This window comes from Tyto alba, unplaced genomic scaffold (assembly GCF_018691265.1).
Source record: "Tyto alba isolate M040663 unplaced genomic scaffold, T.alba_DEE_v4.0 Super-Scaffold_23, whole genome shotgun sequence".
In the NCBI taxonomy this organism is placed as follows: Eukaryota; Metazoa; Chordata; class Aves; order Strigiformes; family Tytonidae; genus Tyto; species Tyto alba.
The window spans coordinates 28,407,291-28,429,084 of NW_024881297.1; the positions used below are offsets into that span (position 1 = coordinate 28,407,291).

The 21,794-nt window shown below is 60.3% G+C and overlaps 1 protein-coding gene and 1 long non-coding RNA gene across 3 annotated transcripts; both read right to left on the minus strand.

The window, feature by feature from the left end:
- Positions 1–205: 205 nt before the first annotated feature.
- ACVRL1 (activin A receptor like type 1) lies at positions 206–10,110 on the minus strand. 2 transcript variants are annotated; one of them, XM_042797027.1, is made up of 10 exons: positions 9,722–10,110; positions 6,519–6,589; positions 5,029–5,253; positions 4,575–4,753; positions 4,337–4,436; positions 3,837–3,983; positions 3,485–3,760; positions 2,683–2,880; positions 1,533–1,663; positions 206–1,428 (listed from the first exon to the last, which is right to left on the minus strand). In XM_042797027.1, exons 2-10 carry the CDS (start codon positions 6,583–6,585, stop codon positions 1,294–1,296), a joined length of 1,458 nt encoding a protein of 485 aa, XP_042652961.1. In that variant the 5' UTR covers positions 6,586–6,589; positions 9,722–10,110; the 3' UTR covers positions 206–1,293. The 2 variants fall into 2 exon arrangements, with proteins under 2 accessions (XP_042652961.1, XP_042652960.1); XM_042797026.1 differs by having other exon boundaries at positions 4,554–4,753; positions 9,722–10,108.
- An 8,433-nt stretch (positions 10,111–18,543) lies between these two features.
- LOC122153805 lies at positions 18,544–19,908 on the minus strand. Its single transcript, XR_006165684.1, has 2 exons — positions 19,811–19,908; positions 18,544–19,693 (listed from the first exon to the last, which is right to left on the minus strand). It is a non-coding gene; the product is annotated as an uncharacterized LOC122153805 (long non-coding RNA).
- Between the last annotated feature and the right edge of the window lie 1,886 nt (positions 19,909–21,794).

The window sequence follows — 21,794 nt, forward strand, 5'->3', positions numbered from 1 at the left end:
AGCGACGTGCCGGGAATGCACAGGGACCGAAGCCCCCCCACAGCCGCGCTCTCCCGTGCAGCTCCCCTTTCATCCCAGGGGTCTTTGCCCTCACCCCTGGCCCCGCCGCAGTGCAAACCCCCCAAAATGAGGGGGGGGCTGGCAGCCACAGCCCCCCCCCCCCGGTGCAGCCCCAGCCCCTCCAGGGCGCAGGGAGAGGGTTGGCTTGAGGCTGGAGCGAGGTTTATTGTGGGATCCGGCGGTGCCGGAGCGATACACAACAGCTACATGGTGGTGAAGCAATAAATTAAGCCATGCAGAAGCGCTGGGGTCTCATCCTGCCACATCGCAGGTTTGGTGGCTGTTAAGCGATAAAATAGCTTTACACTTTATTTAAATATATTAAATCTTAATAATTAAATAATTATGGAATAGAGCGCAGAGCTGGTTCTCCTGAACATCCCGGACTCATCCTTACAGCCCTGAACGTGGGGTGGTTTTGGGGCTGAGGGCGAGTGGTGTGGGGTAGGTCACGGGGCACACCAAAACATCCCAGAAAACACCAAAATGTTGGCAAAGAGCAAAAGGGCTTGGAAAAGGGGTGGCTGGAAGGATCAGGGCCCTGCGGCTGCAGGAGTCCTCGTCTCGGTGGGTCCCTGCGGCACAGGGGATACTCGGGCCCCGCTCGGTGCTGGCAGTTCCTCATCCTGGGGGGTCCCCGAGATGTGCCAGGGTGTGGATCTGGCCTGGTTGGGGGGGCACGCTGCCCCCAGCCCATCCTTCCCCAGTGAAATCCAGACCTCCTCGGGCGAGAGGCGTGCCGGGCACCGCCGGGGAATTCCTGCCGCTGAGCCCGTGGCATCGCTGCTGCCAATGCGCCGGGCAGGCAGGTTTGGGCAGCAAACCTCTGCCTGCGTGCTGCGTTGGGTGCCAGCGATGGGATGGGTGCCCGGCTGGGCTTGGGGGCTGTGGCAGGGGACGGTGCTGGCTTTGGCACCTGCTCCCCCCTCAGCCACGCTGGCTGGGGGGGCTGCTGCCATCCCTGCCGGGCAGGCGAGACGGGCTAGCGTCAGATGGCGGATCCAGGGCGGGTATTTTTATAACCAGGAAGATTCTTCCCTCTTTTTTTTTTTTTTTTTTTTTTTCTGTTCTTCCTATTTTTTCCCTCCTTGCAAATTAAAAAGGCTCCAAGGAGAGGTGGGAAAGGCGGGGGCTGCAAGCAACCCCCCCCTCTGTGACTAGGAGCCATCCCAGCGTTGGCTTCGCTGCTGTTCCCGGTGCAGCCCATGAGCAGCTCTGGTGCGTGCCCGGCGCTCACTGCTCCGGTTTGGGTTTTTCCAGGGAATTGTTCAGCTTCTTCAGCGTCTTTTTAATCCGCAGGGCGGTGAGGCGGGCCGAGGGGCTCTGGTACCAGCACTCTTTCATGATCTTCGCCAGGGCTGACAAAACCTTTTGGGGGGGACACACAAAAAAGTGGGGAAAATTGAAGGGTTTCATGGGGAGCAAAGGTCCGGCTTGGGGTGGGAGGGGGGAAGCCCTCCCCTGGGACTCACTGGCTCAGAGAAGAGGCGGTTGGGGACCACGGGGGTCTGCTGGTCGACACAAACCACCTTCTTCATGTCCTCGAAGCTGGGGTCGCTGGGGACGGCGTCGAAGAAGGGCGGCCGATATTCCTCCACGATGCCTGTGGGAGAGGGGGTGGCGTGAGGGTGGGGGGGTGTGAGGTTAACCCCCCCACCCTGCACATCAAGAGGTGCCTGGGGGGGGGCTGGCACAACCAACCTGCACCTTGCCTTGGGAGGGCACGTGGGGGCCTGGGAATTACAGGTGTGATTTGCCCCAAAATTTGCACTGCGGGACCTCACCGGGGTGTCTGGGACCGGCTCCAGCACCGGCACCAGTTCGTGGCACTGCTGCCACCTCGCAGCCCCCCACCTCCATCCGGCAGCCCCATGGCAAGCTGGCCAGCTGACCCAGCTAATCTCCAGTTAGTGCCTCCATATGTCTGTGTGTCCGTGGGGTTTAACCCCTCTGAGCACCCACCAGCTCCCTGCACCCTGGTGGCTTGGCCCCTGGACCTTGGGGGTCCCTGGAACCCCTGTCCCCAATGCCCTGGGGGCGTGCAGGGGCCTGTCCTGGAGGGTGAGGGTGCCTGGAAGGGTTAAAACCATCCGGCTGAAGGTCATCCCCCGCACATGGCCTTGATAATTCGGAGTAAATGTTTAATCTGAAGGAGCCCCGGGGCAGTAAATGAGATTATCCCAGCCAGACTGCGCCTCGGGGGGGACCTCCTGCCTCACCCACCAGCACCCACTATTTAATTAATGCTTCTAATGAACTTTGCCAGTGGTGAGCGGCGCTGGCTGGGCAGCTCCAAGGAGGCTCCTCCATACCACGGGGGACCCCGTCCCTGTCCCCATCCCCGTCCCCCCAAACCAAGCTCCGCCGGCCGGAGGTCCCGGCCGTGGCCGGCTTCCAGGCAGCGCTCCACGCTGCTTGTTTTCTAATCAGCGCTGAACAAACAAAGCGCTGATTGAGTCTAATGGGCCCTTTAATCAGGGAGCCGGGTGCTGACACTAGATTACAGTGTTTATAATTTACAGCTAATCTTCTGGGTGAAGGGAAAGGAAAAAAAAAAAAAAAAAAGAAAAAAGCAGCAAAAAGGAGGGAGCGGAGTCTCGCCGCGAGCTGGGAGCCGCTCACCATTCACCACCGTCCGCCGGGTGATCTCCCAGAGCACCAGCCCGTACGCCCAAATGTCCGTCTTCTTGTAAGACTCGAAGCAGTCGGTGCGGATCTGCTCGCTGAGCACCTCCGGGGCCATGTAGCGCTTGGTGCCCACCCGGGGGTTGTTGCCGATGTCCAGGTAGTCGCTGCCTTGGGAGTGCATGACGGCCAGCCCTGCAGGGTGCCGGCCCCGGTCAGTACTGTGCTGGTGCTGCAACCCCAGGATGCTGCAGCCCTGGGGTACTGCAGTCCTGGGGTACCACACCCCTGGAGTACTGCATCCCTTGGGTACCGCATCCTTGGGATACCACATCCCTGGGGTACTGCACACCTAGAGTACTGCATGCCTGGGGTACCACATCCCTGGGGTACTGCACCCCTAGAGTACTGCATGCCTGGGGTACCACATCCTTGGGGTACCATATCTCTGGGATACCACACCCCTGGAGTACTGCATCCCTTGGGTACTGCATCCTTGGGGTACCACATCTATGGGGACACAACATCCTTGGGGTACCACATCCCTCGAGTACTGCATCCCTGGGGTACCTCATCCTCAGGGTACCACATCATTGGGGTACCATATCCCTGGTGTACCGCATTCCTGAGGTACTGCATCCTTGGAGTACCGCATCATTGGGGCACAACATCCTTGGGGTACCACATCACTGGGATACAACATCCCCGGGGTTCTGCATCTCTGGAGTATCACATCCCTGGGGTACCACATCCCCGGGGTACCACGTCCCCGGGGTTCCGCATCCCACCCCCATCTCACCCAGGTCTGCGATGCAGCACTGCCGGTTGCTTTTCACCAAGATGTTCCTGCTCTTCAGGTCTCGGTGGGCGATGGCAGGCTTGCCCTGGGTGCCAAAGATCTCCACGTGGAGGTGGACGAGGCCACAGATGATGGAGGAGGCCAACCCCAGGCAGGTCTCCACGTCCAAGGTCGTTCTCTGCAGGAAGTCATAGAGCGAGCCGTTCTCATGGTAATGGGTGATGAGCCAGAGCTGGGTGCTGGAGTTCCTCGATGTCATGTCGGAGGCGATGAAGCCTGGAGGGGTAGAAGAGCTGGGACCGTGGAGCCACCGTTCAGCTGCCCCCCGGCCCCCCCCAGAACTCCCACTCACCCAGGATGTTGTCGTGCCGCAGGAGGACGGTGTTGTAGATCTCCGTCTCGCGGAACCACGACTGCTCATCCCGTGAGGAGAAGATCTTCACGGCCACGCTCTCACCATGCCACACACCTCGCCACACCTCGCCGTAACGTCCTTTGCCTGCCATGGCCACGGCACCGCGTCACGCGGTGCCCCCCCCCCCAGCCCCCTCCCCACCCCCAGCATGACGAACTCAGCTCCCGGTGTGGAAGAGCAAAGGAGAGGCGCAAGGTCCGTTGACCTTGGCCAACTGCCACCCAACCACCCAGCCGCTCTCTCCCTCCCCCACCAGCAGGACAGGGGAGAACTTGGGGTCTCTACGGGGTTTTGGCAGAGATGATCAAGTCCAACCCCCCCGGTTCTGGGTCTGGCGGAGTGGTGCCATTGCCGGATACTGGGGAAAAGGGGTCTGGCATGTGCCCACGCATGGGGGGCTAGGGCAGCCTCCCCCTGCACGCGGCCGCTCTCCTTACCCACGCACTCCACGAGGGTGATCTGCCGAGCCACTGTCCGCTGGACGAGGAAGGGCAGCCCCGAGCCGCTGCCCGTGGTGCAGTCATCGTTCAGCAAGTCCTGCGCAACCGGGGCGGCAGTGGGGTCAGGCCGGTGGTCACCCCGCTCCTGGTGCACCCCTCCCTCCCACACCTTGGGGACATTCAGGGTGTCCCCCCCAGCCCCGAGCTCATCCACCTCTAAAGTGCTGTCTCCCACCATGGACGCCTTCAGCATGAGGTCCATGTCCCCCAGGTCGCTTTTCTTGTGGCGGTGCTGGGCCACCTTCCAGCAGAAGAGCGCCGTGAGTGCCGCGAGGACGAGGAGGGTGAGCAGCGGGACGAAGATCATCAGGAGGAGGTTGGGCAGGGAAGGTGCCTTTCCCAGCTCGTCTTCTCCTGGGTGGGGGAAACAATGGATGGAAGTGTGAAGGTGGATCTGGGAGGGTGGAGGTCTTGGTCCTGGGGAAGGTGGCTCTGCATTGGGGTCAACCCCATGGATGGCAGCTCTGCCCAAGAAGGGTCACCTGAGGACATCCCACCTGGGAAAAGTTGACCCTTGAGGTGCTGAGTGAGGACAGGGATGATCTTGAGACCCAAGCACATCACCAGCCACGTGGGCAGCTCTGCCCCTCTCCCCCTGGCTCCTCGAAGGGGACCGTGCCCCCCGTTACCTTGCAGGAAGATCTCCAGCTCGGCGTTGCACATGCTGGAGTTGCAGCACTTCGTGCCGTACTGCTCCATCACGGGCGTGCGGCAGTTCTCCAGGATGTTCTGGGAGAAGCAGCCCCGGTGCTGGGTGACGGTCCCCTCCTCCTTCCTCTTGCTGACGAAGCACACCTTCCCCGTGCAGGTGGGCAGGCTGCAGTGCGGCACGTCGCAGGCGCACAGCAGCTCGTCTGCGGGCATGAGGAGGGGCACATTGGTGGCTTTGGGGACAGCGACATCTGTCCTAAAGACTCTCAAACCAAATCTCGAGAGTGGGCAGCCACGCTCTGGGCTGGGGAAGGCGGCTGTGGGTGCTCAGCACAGGGAAGACCGGCCCGAGACCTGGAAAATCGCTTGCTTCCAGCTGGGACCCAAGCTCTAGCCTCAAATCTGGGGGGGTCTCCTGTCCCTGCACCCCCAGGAAGGAAGCAGAGGGGCTGTGCATCCAGCCCCACCAGCTGGGATTAACTGGGATGCACTGGTTCACAGCACACAGGGTCACATCCTGCCTGCTGCATCCCAGGGGACATGGGAGCGCCCTGCTCCAGGTCCTGGGAGCCAGGATGGGCCCAAAAGCCTCAAACTCAGCCGGTGCCTCCCCAGTGGGTGCTGTGGGGATGCTGCATTTCGGGACCGGGTGCCAAACCCGGGGTCCTTCCCCGAAGACGCTTCCCCGCGCCGCGGTGGCGGAGCAGCGCAGAGGGCAGCCGCGCTCCCAACCTCCCGATTTAGCTCTGCCCTTTCGCGCAGAAAATATCCCTCCTGGAATCAGCGAGTTCAGCGCGAGGGCAGCCAGCCAGACGGTGGCGAGGGGACAGACAGACCGACGGCGGCGAGGGGATGGAGGGCTGTGGCCAGCCCCCCTCCTGTGCCTGTCACCACCCTGCCCCAAGGGCTGCCCGGTGCCAGGGCTGTGGGGCCGGCTTGGTAAGCCCTGGGGGTTGGTGGCCCCGTGGGCAGGACAGGGACCCGGTGGGGACTCATCCCCCGTGAGCTCTGCTGCTCCTCCCTGGCACGGCCGCCCCGCTTTGGTCCCCCCTGCACAAGCCCCCAACCTGGATCCGTCCCCAGGTCACCCCGATGCTCCCCTGGGCATCACAAGCAGCTCATCCCTGCTCCCCGCCATCAGCACCATCACCCCTGGGAAAAACCACGTTTTAAATCGTGTGCACGCAAGCCTTTTCCCCGTACCCCTCCAGTGATGCCAAAGCACTTGATGAACCGTAATTAATTAAGCTGAGATCCTCTCTGGGAGGCAGGTCACAGTCCCAAAGGGGAGAAGCCCTTCGCTGGGGATGGTGTGGGTCCCCGAGGAGCCCTGCCTCCCTCCACTCTGACTCCAGGCGGTTTATTTTGAGCAGAGCAAGCGTTGACATTCCCAAAGAGCCGAGGGTTTATTTTAACACCCCCCCCCCAGCATGTGGCAGGGAGAGGCCGGTGTTTTTTTGGTACTCACCGGCTGCGAAGCCGAGGGAGAGGGTCATCAGCGCCAGCACTGTCCGGCTGCAGGCTCCGCACAGCATCTTCCTGTGGAGAGCAGAGAGGGGGTGAGAGGCAGCCCCCCCTCAGCCTCCTGCACCCCCCCCTGCAGCCCCCAGCCCCCTGAGGAGCTTTGGGAAGGGACTGGGGGGGCCGTGGGGGAGCGATGGAGGCGGGTGGGGAGGGCGAGGGCGGGCGGAGCAGTGCGGGGTAGGACGTGCTGCTTCCCAGCGGAGCTCGGCTCCGGACGTCCCGGGTACAGCCCTTCCTGAGAACAGATTCCCGGGACCTCCGGAGCTTGGGGGACCTCCCAATCGTGGAGTGGGACACCACACACAGCCCCCCGGTGCTTGGGAACTCTCTGGAACGGGGATCTCCCCGTGTCCATGCTGCTCCAACAATCTTTCCTTTCTCCCAGCCATCTGTATTCTGGCATTTCCCACCGTTCCCGTGGCTCCCGTGCTGCAAAATCGCAGCCGGTGCCAGACCCGACGGGCTGTGGCGAGTGCGGTGATGCCGTGGCACCCGGATTTGGCAAGACCCATCCCACAGGATGGAGCTGAAAGCCCCCACGCCGCATCGCTCACCGGCACCGGAGCTGCCGGGCGCAGCTGGCCACGGCGCGGGGCTTGATCCCGGGGGGCTTTTGTGCGGAGTTTATCAATGACACAAGCAGAGGTGCTGAGGGCAGCCAAAAATTCCCCAGCTGTGCCTTTGGGGGAAGTTTTGTTATTTTTTCTTCCTTTTTTTTTTTTTTTTTTTTTTTTTTTTTTTTTTCTTGTAAAAGAGACATTCCTGCCAAGCCAAACACAGCGGAGCTGGCGCTGCCCCCCGCCCTGCTGACATCGCTGCCCCTTTCACAGGGCCGAGAGCTCAGCTGGGGCTCCCCAGCCCCTCCTCGGCTTATTCTTCATGGTTCCCGACATAAACACGCCGAAGTCTCCGTTTCCTGCAATTGAAGGAGCCCTGCCCAGGGCTGCCGGGACAGGAATCAAGATTGTTTAGATTCTGGCCTTGATGGGGAAGCGAAGTCACGCAAGTCCGGCCCTCGAGAGCACACATGGACGTGGCTGACCCAGGCAGGCTCCGGCTGTGGTGTAAAACGGGCTTTTCCTCCCCAAAATAGCTCCTTGGCTGTTATTCGTGGGGAGGAAACAGCCGTCGGGTCCGGGGGCTGGAGGGCAGGACTGAGTCTGGTCCTGGGTGCCCCGTGCTGGGAGCGATGCCCGCGATGATCTTGGGCTGATGCACCAGCCAGTCCCTCGGCTGACCCAGGATCAGCTTCATTTTGAAAAATAAACTCCCTGGGAGTTGAGCGGATGCTCCCCGATCCTCCAGGATGCTCCCAGGCATAGTGCTTCTCCTTGTAATCCTGACAGCTACAAAAAGCAGCCTTTTAAATGGAAACTGAGGCTCCCAGGTGGTGAATTCTCTCCTTAGAGGCACTTCCATAAATTCCCGAGCGGTATATTTGCCATAAAAGACAAAGCGGTCAGGGCCTCACCCAAAACTTTGCTGTACACGCAAACAACATCACGTGGATTGTTGGTGTTACCTGAGAGCAAACCTGAACCCAGAGCCATCCCTGGCATCCCACAGGAAAATCATCCCGGGTGCTTCTTTAAAGGGTCAAACCAGCCCTTGTGGTCCCCATCCCTGTCCCCAAACTTCCTCCCTCCTTCCTCGCGCTGGAGCTGCAGCTCACGCACCCTCCCGGCGTCCGGAGCATCTTCCCCAGCCTGGCTGGGGGGTGATGGCGAGTCACGTTGCTGTGTTACATCCTTCCGTCCTTTGGGATTTGCAGCAGCTTCAGGAGAAGGAAAAAATCCCAGTGAAGACCTCCCGGATGGGGCACAGGTGCCGGCAGAAGTGGCTGGGAGCCCTAAGCAGCCATGCCGGGTCCGGAGCAAGACACAGCCTCGGGGAAGGGGGATTTCCCTGTGATCCCCCGGAGAGAAAAGTGAAGGGGCTGTTGCGGGGAGATGGAGCGGGATGTGGTGGAAGCCCAGGGAAGGGGGTGGCCTGGGTGCAGTTCTTGGGGACAGGAGAGATGGACAGAGGATCCCTGGCTCTTACCAGGGCGACTCGGCGGAGCTTCAGAATCCCGGTGCTTCCGCCCTCCCCTGCGGTTTCTGCTGCTCCCAGCGGGGTTTCACTGCAGGATGCGGCTCGTGACTCAGTTCCCCTCTGTCGCCTTTTCGCAGGGAGCCAGACACGGTGGGGACCCTCGTGCTGGTGCCGCGGATTCCCAAGGCTTCAGCCTGGTTTCAGGCAAGAGATGGAGGTTTTCCTCCTCCCTCCCCACAGCTGCGGGTTGGTCAGGCACGCAGCAAAGCTTTTTTGCATCCTCCGGTGCAGCCCGGAGCGGGAGAGACATTCAGCTCCGGGACCCCCGTGGTGGGGGTCTGCGCCGCCCCGGCCCCCCTTTTACCGATGGGCATCGCTGTGCCGCAAACGAGAGACGCGCAAAGGGAACGGTGAAACCAGCTCCCGGTAATGGCTGCGGGGGGTTGGCATCACACGGGGCTCCTCGCGCCGAGTGGGGACGAGGGGGGAAATGTTCCTGCCCCCCGACCTCGCGGCAAGGTTCGAACGCCGGCGGCGGGGCAGAGCTCCCCCGGCACGGCTCCCACCAGCTTCGCTTCAGGCACTTTGCTCGGAAAACCGAGGCGCTTCAGCGGCCATTTGGCTCTTTGTTGCTCACCCCTCCGCCGAGGGGCCCGGCGTTTGGTTTTGCAGAAGGGGTGCGTGGAGGCGGCGCGTCCTGCGGCATTGCTGCCGCCGGTGCCCCGCCGCCCTCGCTCCAGGCCCCAGCTACCAGAGCTGTCAACTTTCCCTCATTTCTCCCCATGCCTTTTCAAAATACACTCAAATTCCCCGTTTCCCATGTCAGCTCCGGGTTTTCGGTAGCAGCCATGTATTATTTCATCTCTTTAGCAAGGACCTGGGGACAGATCCTGCTCCTACTGCACCAGTGTAAATCCAGATTAATGCTCCTGCCTCCACCAGAGCCCGAATTCCAGCCTCTGTTAACCCTGATGTCAACCTCGGTGTCCCACCAAACGTGAAGGAAATGGGGCCAAATCCTAATTTCAGCTCTACGGGGGGGTAAATCAGAAGGGAAGCACTGAGCTCGGCGCAGCCCCGGACCCTGCAAACACACGGCGCTTCCCCACTCACCTACAGCATCCGTGGCCTGCGGGCGCCCGTGGCACTGCCTGGCCCCGGCGAGGCTCTCCCGGCCGCGGTGCCCGGCTCAGCCGGGGCAGCTCTGCTCCGTGCCGTGCGTCCCGCTTTGGAGGAGCTTCATGGGTCTGCTCCCCTCCCGCCACCCGTCCCAGCACCGCGGGGGCTCCCGCAGCCGCAGCGTTGCCCGTCCCGCCCGGGGAAAGTCTCCGTCCCCGTCCCGGCAGCCCCGTTGTCCGAACTCAGGCGCTTGGCAAGCGCTCTGTGGTCTGGATGTGGGAGAAGTCAAAAAAATGTTTCTTATTACTGCCTCTTCCTGCCTGGCTTCTCTCCACCACTCCCAGCTAATAAAGCATTTCCTATTGCTGAGCACACAGCCACGGCCGGGCTCCCTTCCTCCCGCACACCGGGCCCCAGCTCCATCCTGGTTGCTCTCCCTTGGCCTGTTCCTCCCGCCCTGTCCTTCGCTGGGCGCTTTCCCCCCCAATTTCTCAGTTTTCAAGGTCAACCCAAGCTCTCAGAGGGGGGACAACCATCCCGTTGCCTTCCCTGAGCACCTAAAAGCCTTTGGCAGAAACACAGCTGGTTGCTTTGACAGTGCTGGAGGTGGGAACGGTCTGGAGAGATGCCGTGGGAATGACCTTGACCTGCTCAGCCATCCCTCCTGCTCCAGCATCCAACCCTTATGGGGATGGGAGCACCACGGCAGAGCCAAGGGGCTCCCCGGTTATTCGGCGCTGGCCATGACACTTTCGGGGTGCTGCGTTGGAGGGCAGGGAATGTTTTCTCCCATGGGGTGCAACGTGGCATCGGGGATGCTGCCGAATGGTCACCCCATTAGGGATGCTCTGCGTTGGCTGTGGGCAAGGAGCAGGGCTGGGGGGGTTTCCTCGGTGCCCACTGCCGGTGTGTCTCCCCCCCCCCCCCCCAGCACTCTGGATGCCGCTGCAGGCGCTGGGATCCCGCCGGCGAGGCCGTTCCCACGGCGGGAGGTTGGGCACTTCCCTCTCCCCCAGGACACACGGGGCTGCGGAAGCGACGCTTCCCCTTTTGCCGGTTCGGGGTTGTTCTTTGGGCCACCCCACTCTCAGCAGCTTCGCGCTTCTTCCGTCCCCCTCCTCGCCCTCCGGCCCCATCCCTGCTTTCCTCCCGGCTGCTCGCCCCGGCACGGCGACCCGCGCCCGTGGGCAGGCAGAGGCAGCCGGCAGCACACGGACGGGCATTGCAGCCTCTTTCCTAAGAAAGTTACGGGGCCTGATTCACCTCGCCGTTCCCCATTGCAACACCAGCCCCAATTGCATCATGAACCCAACCGGCACCCGGAGCCGCTCCGTGCCCAAGGAGCGCGGCGGCAAAGCTTTGAGTCTCGCCGGCCGCCTCTCCCCAAGTTATCGCCCACGATCTAGGAAGTTTAAACAAACAAAAATACAAAACCAGGATAAAACACGAGGGACCTTCACGCGTGACCTTGCCCGCGCCGGGGCCGGGAGCTTTGCAGAGCCGGCGCGGGGGAAACGGGCAGTTTCCATCAGATAGGAGCCGCCCGGGAGGAAGCCGGTGCCTGCAGACGCGTTATCGCCGTGACCATCTTTGCTCCGGCGCGCGGGTCGTGGTGATCTGACCGGCGATCGGCCCCTCCCAGGGTTATTCCTGGATGGCTCCTGTGTCCCCGCTGCCTTCCACGGGTGCAGGCCGGCGGCGGGGATAGGCACCCCGCTTTTACAGCTGCAGGCAGGAGTTTCCCTGGGCAGCCGAGCACGCCGGCTCTCCGGCGAGGGCTGCTTGCGCTTTCATCTCCTGAATGGGGCAGCTTCATTTTTTAAACCATAATTATCACTGAAGGGGGGGGATAAATGTTTCCTTAAAAACTTCTGAAGGTTACCAAGATCTAATCCTGGGCAACTTGAAGGGTGGGAGCCCCGGGCTGGGCTGCGGCTCCGGCACTGCCGCCATGGGAAAACAAATAATTCCGGAGCTGGGACTGATCCTAAAGGAACGTGAATGAACCAAACCCACCCCAGGCGCTCCCAGCCCCCAATTGGGGCAGCTGGGGTGAATCAGCAGGGATGGGCGCCCGCCTCAGCACCCGGCTGAGCACCGGGACTCGCGGGCCCACACCGGCCCTGCCCGCCGTGGCGCAACCTTCCGCCACCCCCTCGAAGCCGCCGCGAGACTTTCCGTCACCGTTTGGGAGCTCGCTGCCACCCGCCGTGACTTCACCCTGCGGAAGGGTGCGGGTATCAGTGATTGGGGGGGGGGGGGGGGGCCCAGGGGGTCCTGCTCTCCCTTCCCCCTGCGCGGCAGGAGCCAGGCTGGCGCGGGGTGTGCGATGGCAGCTCCATGTGCCGTCCGCCCCCGACTCATCTGCGAGCCGCCGCCGGGAGCTGGCGAAGGAGGGCAGGCACGTGCCGGCGAGCCTGCCGCGAGCCAAGGGCTGGAGGGGAACAGACGGGGAGGTTGCGGCTCCTTCCCAACGAGCAGCCTTCCCTCCCTGCCTGCGACTCGGCCCAAACCTCCCCGTGCCCCTCAAAAGGCAGAACTCCAGCCTAAATGCGGGGAGCGGGGCTTTTGTGCCCCTAAAGAAGGGGGCGGTGAGGGGAGGGGGTTCCATCCTGGTCTACGTGCCTGGCTGAGGGTTATTCATCACCCGTGGCTGCTCGGGGCAACCAGCACCCCGCTTTTACCTTCCTACACCCCAGGATGGAGCTGGATTTAAGAGGAGCTTGTAATACAGGGAGCACAAACTTGCTGCAGCACATCCAGGGTGTGCCGGCACCCAAGAAAGCAGCCACACGGCTCTGTGAGAGAGCAGGTCCCCTGGGGGGGGGGGCTGCAGGGGAGGGGTCCTGGGGCTCCCTGGGGGCTTGTTTGGGAACGGGGACACGGGGACCTGTCCTGGGTAAAGTTGGAGCACAAAAGCTGCTGCCCCCCCCAACCCGACCATCCCCGCTCCGGAGGGTGGCTGGGGATGCAGCCCCCGATCACCCCAGGTTTGGTTTCCGGCCTGTGTCTGGCCCCCCGAGCTCCCACCAACCCCCTCCAGCAGCACGGAGCTGCTTCTCCACGCTGAGTCTTGGTTTGTCCATCTGCAACCCCAGGATACTCAGGAGTGGGAAGTTAATGTCACCAAAAGGGTGACAGGGGGGACGCTGGCAGCAAGGGGGAAGCATTCCTGCCAGCCCCTCAAGCAGCCCGGAGTTTTATTCATTAAATCAATCCTGTTAACATGGCAACCACTTCCATTTTAGTTTGCACAGCCACATTCCACCATGTGCTGCGATATCAAGATCTCAGGAAGATCAGAGAGGCCAAAAAAAAAGAAATATAGAAAGAATAGAAAGGAGCCACTTCTTCCACAAACCCACTCCCTGGCAGAGCCCGAGCCCAGCCCAGGGCAGGGTCTCAGCCCGTTGGAGCCCAGCACGACCAGAACCAGGCCAGGGTGGCTCAGGGTGGCTGCCCTCGAGGCGGGAGAGGTTGAAGGGCCACACAGGGGGTTGGGGACCAGGGACCAGAGGGGCTGGGGCATCCACAGCATCCTCGTCCCTTGGGCATCACCATCCCACTGGGGACGGAAACCACCCCCGTGCCAGAAAGGCGAGCAGGTCCAGGGGGACAGCTGGGACCTCTCCTTCACCCTGGCACCTCTCACTTCACCCCTCTTCCCTCTTTTCCTCTTTTTCTCCTCACTCTTCACCTCCTCAGCTGCTGTCTCCTCCTCCTCCAGCTCCTTGTACCTCCACTTGGGGGGCTGCAGCAGGTCCTTGTCCCCCCTCCCCGTGCTGCCTCCACCCCCTCAAGCAGGCGGGTGGGCAGGAGGTTTTCCTCACTTTGATTTTCGGGACGGGCTCTCCGGGGAAGATGCCGTTCCTGTGTCACAGCCACAGGAAGGTCAGGGGGCCACCGGCTGACCAGCACAGCAGCAGGAGCCAGATCTCCGCCACGGCTTGGCCGCTGCGGGAGGATGCACCGGTGTCGGTGCATGAGGTGGGTTCTGGCTCAACATCTGGATCCGGCATGTGCTGCCTGGGGATCTGCGGCACAGACAGCCTGCGCTTGCCCACCTCGGGGAGAGGGAGGCTGTAGGGCAGATGGTTTGGCAAGTGGTGGCCATGAAGGGGCTGGCGAGGGGAGGTGGTCATCCTCACCCTGCGGTGCCTCACACCATCCTCCTCAGGGTGGTGAGGGAAGCTGAACATGGATCAGATCGTCTCCGACAGCCTCTTACCCCTGGATTTGGGGCTCAGGGCCTTGGCCACCGGCTCGGTACTGGGTGCCAAACCTCTCCACCCATGGGTGCTGCAGGAGGCTCCGGATCCGCACGATCATCTCGGAGCAGGTGGTGAAGGCTGCCCGCTCCCTGGCCATCTTCCCTCCCTGACAGGATCCACCGCTTGCAGGTCTACTCCTGGAGACACCGGGATGCGGAGACCATCACCGCAGTGTCCCGCCCTGTCCCACCCCACACAGCGGGCTGCAAGCACAGGGCGAGCAGCAGTGCCACCCCTTCCCCCAAAATCCTGGGGAGATGCTCAGCAGCCAGAAGCAAGGAGGCCACGCAGTCCTGCTGCCCCTGCACCGCAGTCTTCATCAGGCCCCGGGGGTCTTGCTGGTTCACCTTGAGCACTGGGTAGTCATCGAGGAGGTACTTGACGTTGGTGATGTGTCCCTAACAGCCAGAGAGAAGCTGTGTTGGAGTTTCAACAGTTAATGAGTGATAACTGTTGATGCCCTTTGGAGAAAGATTATTTAGGAATGAGATTTCATGAGAACAAAGATGCAGAAACTCAGAGGGATCAGGACTGAAAGGGTTTTGGTTTTATTTTGTTTTGGGTTTGGCCGCGCACCAGCTGCTTCAGCAGAGAATGCAGGAAAGAGTCCAAAAATGCAAAAAAAATCATCAATTCCAGCAAGGACAAAGTGGGAATAAAGGGTGATCCCCACTTTGAGACCCTCCTTTCCCCTGTGTGGGTGGAGGGAGCCAGACTCTTCTGCCGTAACAAGGAAAACCATCATGATGGGAGGGTTGGTCCCTACACATGGCATTTGCCACCTCAGACCCTTTGTGCAGGTGAATCACTGCGGCTCACGGGGCTTTTCCAGAGCACACAGGGAGGCTCCAGCTCAGCTCTACAACACTGCTGTAGGAACCCCCATTTTTCCATCATCTACCCAGTTTTCAGATGGTGGTAAGATGAACCATAAGTTTCGATGGGGAAGGTCACATCCCTTGGGAACCTTGACTTTTCCGATGGCTCATTTTGTTGTTTTTTTTTTTTTTTTGGGGGGGAAGCACAGGGGCTCACATCACTTCGAGGGGTCCCACGGGGGGTCCCCGTGTCAAGGCTGAGCACGGTGCCCGCCTGCCTGGGTGGCCATCGTGAGGGCCATGCTCCTGTCCTTGTCCTGCTGGTTGGAGTTTCTGTAGGGGCACGATGTCCACGAAGCCGCCTCAGCAGGCGACTAACGGCCCGTTTTGGGGAGGGGGCAGCACTCAGCACTGGCACTGCACCATCCTCCCTACAGTCCCCTTGCTTTCCTCCCATCCCAAACCAAACAGGCTCAGGATGGGAGGACAGCTGAGGTTCTGCTCCAGGGATTGGATCAATCCCAGGAGATCCATCCCTTGCCAAAGCCATCCCACCCAGGCCTCTCCCTCCTGTCCCACCTACTTCAGCGACCACCATCCTTCAGGCTTTGCTTGTTCCTGGGAAATCCTCCACAGGGTGCTGACCCAGCCACCCACCATCTCGTAGATGACCAGCTCCATGGCCTCACTCCAGGTCACTCCGGGCTCCAGCCTCTCCCGTACCAGCTTGGCATCAGGTCCTGGTGCAGCACTGGTAGAAGCTGAGCTCCCCAGCACCACCAGCCCCCAGGGAGAGCTTATGGAGAGCTCAGGAGTCACCTGAGAAGATGCTGCTGGTGGCCGAGGGCTCCTCCTCCTCCTCCTAGTGCAGCTCCGCATCGGGGACATCCAGACTGGCAGCAGGGACTGAAGCATTTTCTCCTCCACTTCAGACATTTCTCATTCAGCCTGGCCAGGGAGAACAGCCCAGTTTGGCCCCAAGCCCTGCCTGGGGCCAAGACCCTCTCTCGGAGAGGGGGGGGGGCGGCGAGGGGGTATTCAGGGCCGTTCACTCCCCCCCTGTGCAGACACAGAGTGGACGTGGGAACTGCGTGGGCTCTGGCATCCCTCATCCTGCCAGGAAGCCCCGGCCAGCTCCCAGCCGCCGGCACAGCCCGTGGGTCCCATTTCCATCCTCTGCCCCACACAAACGCTTGTGCTGGGAGCTTGGATGCTGCGAAACCCCCGGGTAGGGAGCAGCTCCCTACGGCACTGGCTGCAGCGCAGAGTGGGGGGAAACGGGGACATCTTGGGAGTTTGAAAGGTGGATAAATGTCCCATGGTCTAGGCGCTGAGATTGGGAACATCTCCCGGGCAGTGGGGATGCTGATCAGGGCACTGAATTCAGCCGGGCTGTCGTGCCAAGTGCCAGCAGGGAGGACATGTCTCCATCCCTCCCCCTGCCCCATGGCTGGGGTCTGAGACCTCCCCATTTAACTGGTGCACACCAAAGCAGCTGCAGAGAGCTTTCCTGGCAGCAGAACCAGAGCAGTGCACAGAGAGAAGGGTTAAATCCAGCTCTTTACAATCAAGCAGCAGGAGAGCAGAGGCTGGAGCAGCTCCCAGCTCCCCAAGGAGCCCCTTAAACCCTGTGACACAGGGCAGCCCGCAGCCCCAGGGCAGGGATGGACCGGCTGCAGCCTGGCAGCAGAAATTAAACTGTTTGGCTTCTAAGTAGAAGCCAACCATTAACTGATGGGTGCTGTGAAAGGAAGAAAGACTTTGCAATTCCATTAAACTCTCCCACCCCTCTTAGACTTCCCAAAGCATGCTCTGGGGATGAGGGATGCTCTTCTCACCGTACCCTGATCTTACCTGGGGCTGCTCTGACCTTCCCCGTGGGTCCCTCTTCAGCTGGGCAGCATCACAGCTCCAACCAGAAGGAAAAACTTTGCAACAGATGGTGGAAAAATCAGCCCTACGCTTTGTAGTGAGAAAGAGGTTTCTGCTCTGGGTCCAAGGTGGCCTTTGGGCACCAAAACAGTGACAACCTGCGTGCTGCTGTGGGCTTAGCTAGCCAAGAGATTTTAATGTAAACTGTTGCTTAAAATGGCTCCATCCATGCTGAGCAGGATCAGAGCTGCTTGGGAAGGATTTCACATTTTTATCTGGGGAGCTGCTGAGTCCCAGGCTGTGTTTTTATACCTGTCTCACCTCAGTAAGATGCTGCTGCCTGAGCAGCCCCCATCAGCTCAGCTGAACCCCCCAAACCTCCCTTCCAGCTCCCTTTGTCCGCAGGTGAATTTACTGATCAGATAAACCTGGGGAGGTGCTGCTGTGGCCAAAGGTGCAGATGCCTGTGGCTGTGCAGGTGCATTAAATAAACCGTGTAACTGCCCTTGGGAGGTGCTTTGGATCCTCTAGCCCACCTCCCCCGCTCCCCGACCCGCTGGGCATCCCATGCCAAAGCCCTCAGAGCCCCAGCAAGCTTGGGGCAGCTTTAGTCGAGGAGCTGCAAAAACTGGTTTCCTGAATTCCACACAAAACCTGATTGCTCCCTTATCTTCGTCTTTAGGGGTGTTTTTTTTTTGGTTTTGTTTTGTTTGTTTGTTTGGCTTTTTTTTTTTTTTTTTTTTTTTTTTTTTTGTGGTTGGTTGGTTTTCACATGTTTTTGGAGGTACAGGGGCCAGCTGGCCTGTGGGATCTGGGAAAGGGCACTTCTAGTCCCTGGATCAGCTATTTTCATGGCAAAAAGACATGAGTTCGGTCCCAAAGCGGATCGTGGGAGGCCGTGTTCTCCATTTAAAGGCAGAGTCCCAAAGGTCACTTTGCTTGTACCCTTCAACATGAAAATATGGAGCAGATGAAGGATCCCAGCTGTTTCCTCTGTGCTGGGCGCATCCTGCCGGGAAGCGTGAGCTGAGGGTCCCGATGCCGAACGTCCCGACCCTGATGCCGAACGCTGCGGAGCTGGAGCTGGGCTCTGCGCCTGCAGCACCCTCCCAAACCCCGGTGTCACCCCAGTCATGTCCATCCCTGCCAGGGGCCAGCTCTGAGCCCTTCGGCACCGTACGTAGCCGGGCTGCCCTGCCAGGGAACTTCCACAGTCCCGGAGCCTCTATTGCAGCACCGAGGACCAACCCTCGCCCCTCGCCTCGGGGCTGAGCCCTCTGCTCCCGCCGCACCAGCGGGATGGCGTGGCCAGCACGGTGTCACCCATGTGTCACCTCCTGCCCCGTAGCCACCCCTCCCGCGCTGCCTTATCTCAGGAGGGGACCGGGAACAGATTTAGGGCTTTAGGAGTTATCCGGGGAGCTCCGTGCCATAAATCTGCCGCCTGCCACGAGCCGGAGGCTCTGAGCTGGTTGCGTAAGGATGAGTTTTGGGGTGTCATGGGCCCAGCCCGCCCATCCTCGCCCGTTTGCCGGTGCTTCGGCGGGGATGGGGTTTCCCCCTGCCCCAGCACGGTGAGGTCCCGTTGGGGCGGCCGGGCCCAGGGGGGACGTTTCTAGCAGAGGTTTTTGGTGCTGGTGGGGCTTTGCAAAGCCTCCGGTTGCCACAAGGGGATGCCGGAGGCCGCGGGAGGAGGCTGCGCTGGCCCGGCCGGGCAGCTCCGGGCCGGGGCGCGGGGCTGTGCGCTGCCCCAGTACCCCCAGTCCTCCCACCGGGCTGGAGAGGCTCGTGGGGCTGCTCAGAAAGCAGTGGGCAGGCTGGGGTTAGGTCTTATATATATATATATATATATATATTTATTATTATTATTCTTGTCTTTTATTTTTTTTTCAGAAGTTTGTACATAGATGTCATAGCATCCTCCCAGATGTCATAGCATCCTCCCAGGCATCATAGTATCCTCCCAGATCTCACAGCATCCTCCCAGATGTGACGGTATCCTCCCAGGCATCACAGCATCCTCCCAGATCGCACAGCATCCTCCCAGATGTGATGGCATCCTCCCAGGCTTCATCGTACATACCTGAGCCTCACTGCCTGGGACACTGTTCCTTAAGGATCTTCTGGACAGAGGGAGGGAGGGAAGCACAGCTCTGGGATAAAAAACCCACCTGACACGTGGAAATGGTTGCGGGGGGAAGGACAGCCCTGCCCAGACCACCAGAGCCGGCTGCTTCGCTGCAGGGATGCGCTGCTGAGAGCAGCTCCTCTGGCAGCAGAACATGGCCCGCTCTCCTGGTGAACCCCCCCCCCCGGCCTAAATCATGCTCAGGAGCACCCACGCAGGTTGGGGGGGGGGCCGGGAAGGGGCTGGAGGAGAGCCCTGATCTTTCACCTCTTGTCCAGGATCCAACTGGGAGCGCCGAGCCCGGTGGTCTGGCCCAGGTCACTCATCCCTCACCGCCTGGTCATCTCCATCACAAAACCAGGGTGCAATAACTCAGCATGGAAGGGAAGTGGAGGGCGTTGATTTAAACCCGGGGCTGGGCTCTCCTACCCCTGGCCCTCCTCGCCGCGGTCAGGGCCGGGTCACGGCCGAGTGCAGCTCCTGCCCCGTGCGCAGGAGAGGGCGGCGGGGACGCGGTGAACACGTTTTGCTGCACGGCCGCATCCAGCCCCGCAGCCCCCGCGCTGGGGTGATGCCCGGGGAGGGAGCGGAGGGCGAGGAGGTGTCTGATGTGTCACAGCCCTGCTCCCAACCCGGCCGTAAATCAGCGGCGGGTGTCACCGGAGGAGATGACAAAGCCAACCCTTCGCAGAGGGCCGGCAGCCGGTGCAAACCCGGGGTCAAGCCGTGATTTACGCCGCCGCGGCTGCGCGAGGGCGGGCCGTGCCGGCAGACGGCTGTTCCCGCCCAGGCAGCCAAACCCGGTGCGAGCAGGAGTTTGCTGGGGCTTGGCGGGGGCAGCAGCAGCGTTCGCACCTCAAGTGTGATCCGAGGGTTTCTATAAAAAAGAAAAAAAAAAAAAAAAAAAAAAAAAAATCCCACCCTCCGCATTTTTCCCATCGGTTGGGTGGCTGGAGACCAACCCATCTGCCTTCACCGCGGCCCTTTTCCTTACCCAAATCCCTGCGGTAGGGGGATTGTCTCCCACGGCGGGTCCTGCTGTGCCGAGGAATGTCACCCCCTGCCACCAGCGAGGACAAAGCAGCCGTCACACTCTGCTGACCACCTTGGGGAGCTGCTGCCCGCAGGGCTCGGGGCAGCAGGGACAATAACCCCTTGTCTTGTGCCTACCTGGTACCGTGCCAGGACATCCCCGGAGATGACACACGTTGAGCAGGGACACAGCGTGCCTGCCCGCCCCAGCACGTGCTCAAAACCAGGGGGTTTCACTGGGATTTACCCCAAATGCCAGTTAAGACCATAAACTGCCTTATCCGAGGCCGGGGCAGGCGCTCTGGCAGGGATGTTATCTCCTGCCTCCCGCTCCCAAGTGAGCACTAAGCGCTATGGCACGCAGGCTAACTGGGGCTGGAAGGAAAAGTTATCTTTGGTAGGAAGAAAATGCAAAGTAAAATGGAAATGTGGTTGTTGTTCCCTTATTTAACACAGAGTTTCACAAACCCAGTGCAGGCAGAGGGGGATCCAGCCCTGTCACAGCCTGGCTTCACTGCCTGAAAAAGCAATTAAGGACTTGGGTGTGTTGGTTAGAAGCGATTTATTTCTCATTTCTCCTCTTGTAACAGCAACATCAGCTCAAAGGGTTTTTCGGAGGCTTTTGCATTACGGTTCTGCCATTTGCCTTTATTTTTTTTTTTTGGAGGCCAGCACGACTAACAGCCCCGAGCCCAAAACAACCCAACTGCTGGGTTGAGGGTGTCCATGGGGAGCAGCGTGCAGGATCGGGCCCTGGGGACCCCGTTATCAAACCAGCGCCGCGTGCGGCCGGGCACGGCTCCTCGGTGCTGCCGGTCACCCGTCGGCAAAGCCCGAGCGAGTCTCCCTGTGCCGGGGCTGGCGAGATGCTTCGGCAACTGCCGCAGCTCTGACCGCTCCCATTCGTGCCCCGCCACCACCCTTTTCAATTTAGGACCTTGGGGTTAAAAAAAAAAAAAAAAAAAAATGCCAAGAGAGAGGCTTTTCTGATTAAATTACAGCTGGCCAGCACCCGAGCTGGAGATCAATTTCAATTTCTCCCTTTTTTTTTTTTGGAAGGGGGGAAGCGCCGGGGACGGCAGAGAAGAGGGGGGGTAGAAAATCAGACTTGCTAATTCCCTGGCTGTAATTATACCTAAAGAGAAATGGTGCCGCATGAGGTCCCTGGTGTGTGGGGAGTAATTTAGGGCTGCTTTGCGAGGCCTCTATGAAATTTGGAAGGAGAGGGGCTCCCCCCCCCCCTCCGGTAATTGTATTTCTGGTGCCGCAGATGGTGCTGGCCCCGGATACTTGCTATAAAGAAGATGGATCGCAGCACGCGGAGGAAGGCGAGGTGACGGCATCGCTCTCTCGCCTTCATGATGAGCATTATCCATCAGGCCCTTTACAAGGCAGCGGGAGCTGGGACAATAAGGAATTGCCTGGCAGGTAAAGGCCACCACATCCAGTGTCCTGGTCCCCAGCCTCCTCTTGGGTTTATTTCCAGCCCATCTTCTTGTCGCTGTATCCCTCAGCCTTCCCAAATCTCCATAAAAACGGCTCTTAACCAGGAGCCCTGGTCCAGGTAAAGGCGATGTAGCACCGTGGTGGTCACACGTGTCTCTGTGCAGGAGTGGAGATGCCCAATATACGCCTGATATTCAGGATATCTCTTGAAACCATGATCCGGAAGACCCGTTAGGTCACGGGTGTCTGGAAAGGGGCTGAGGAAGAGCCTGGAACTGCGAAGAAAAGCCTAGAAACAAGCCCGAGCGCAGCAGTGAAGGTCTGGTGGTGACCATGAATGAAATAATTGATTTTTTTTCAGTGCTTGTGGCAGGGAAAATGGCTGTGTCATTTGAAGATATTTCCCAATTTTTATGAAACGCTTCTTGAGAAGCTGCCTGGCATCGTGAGTGTGCGCAGCCACGCTTGCACACCCATCATCTTCCTCACCTCACGTCCAC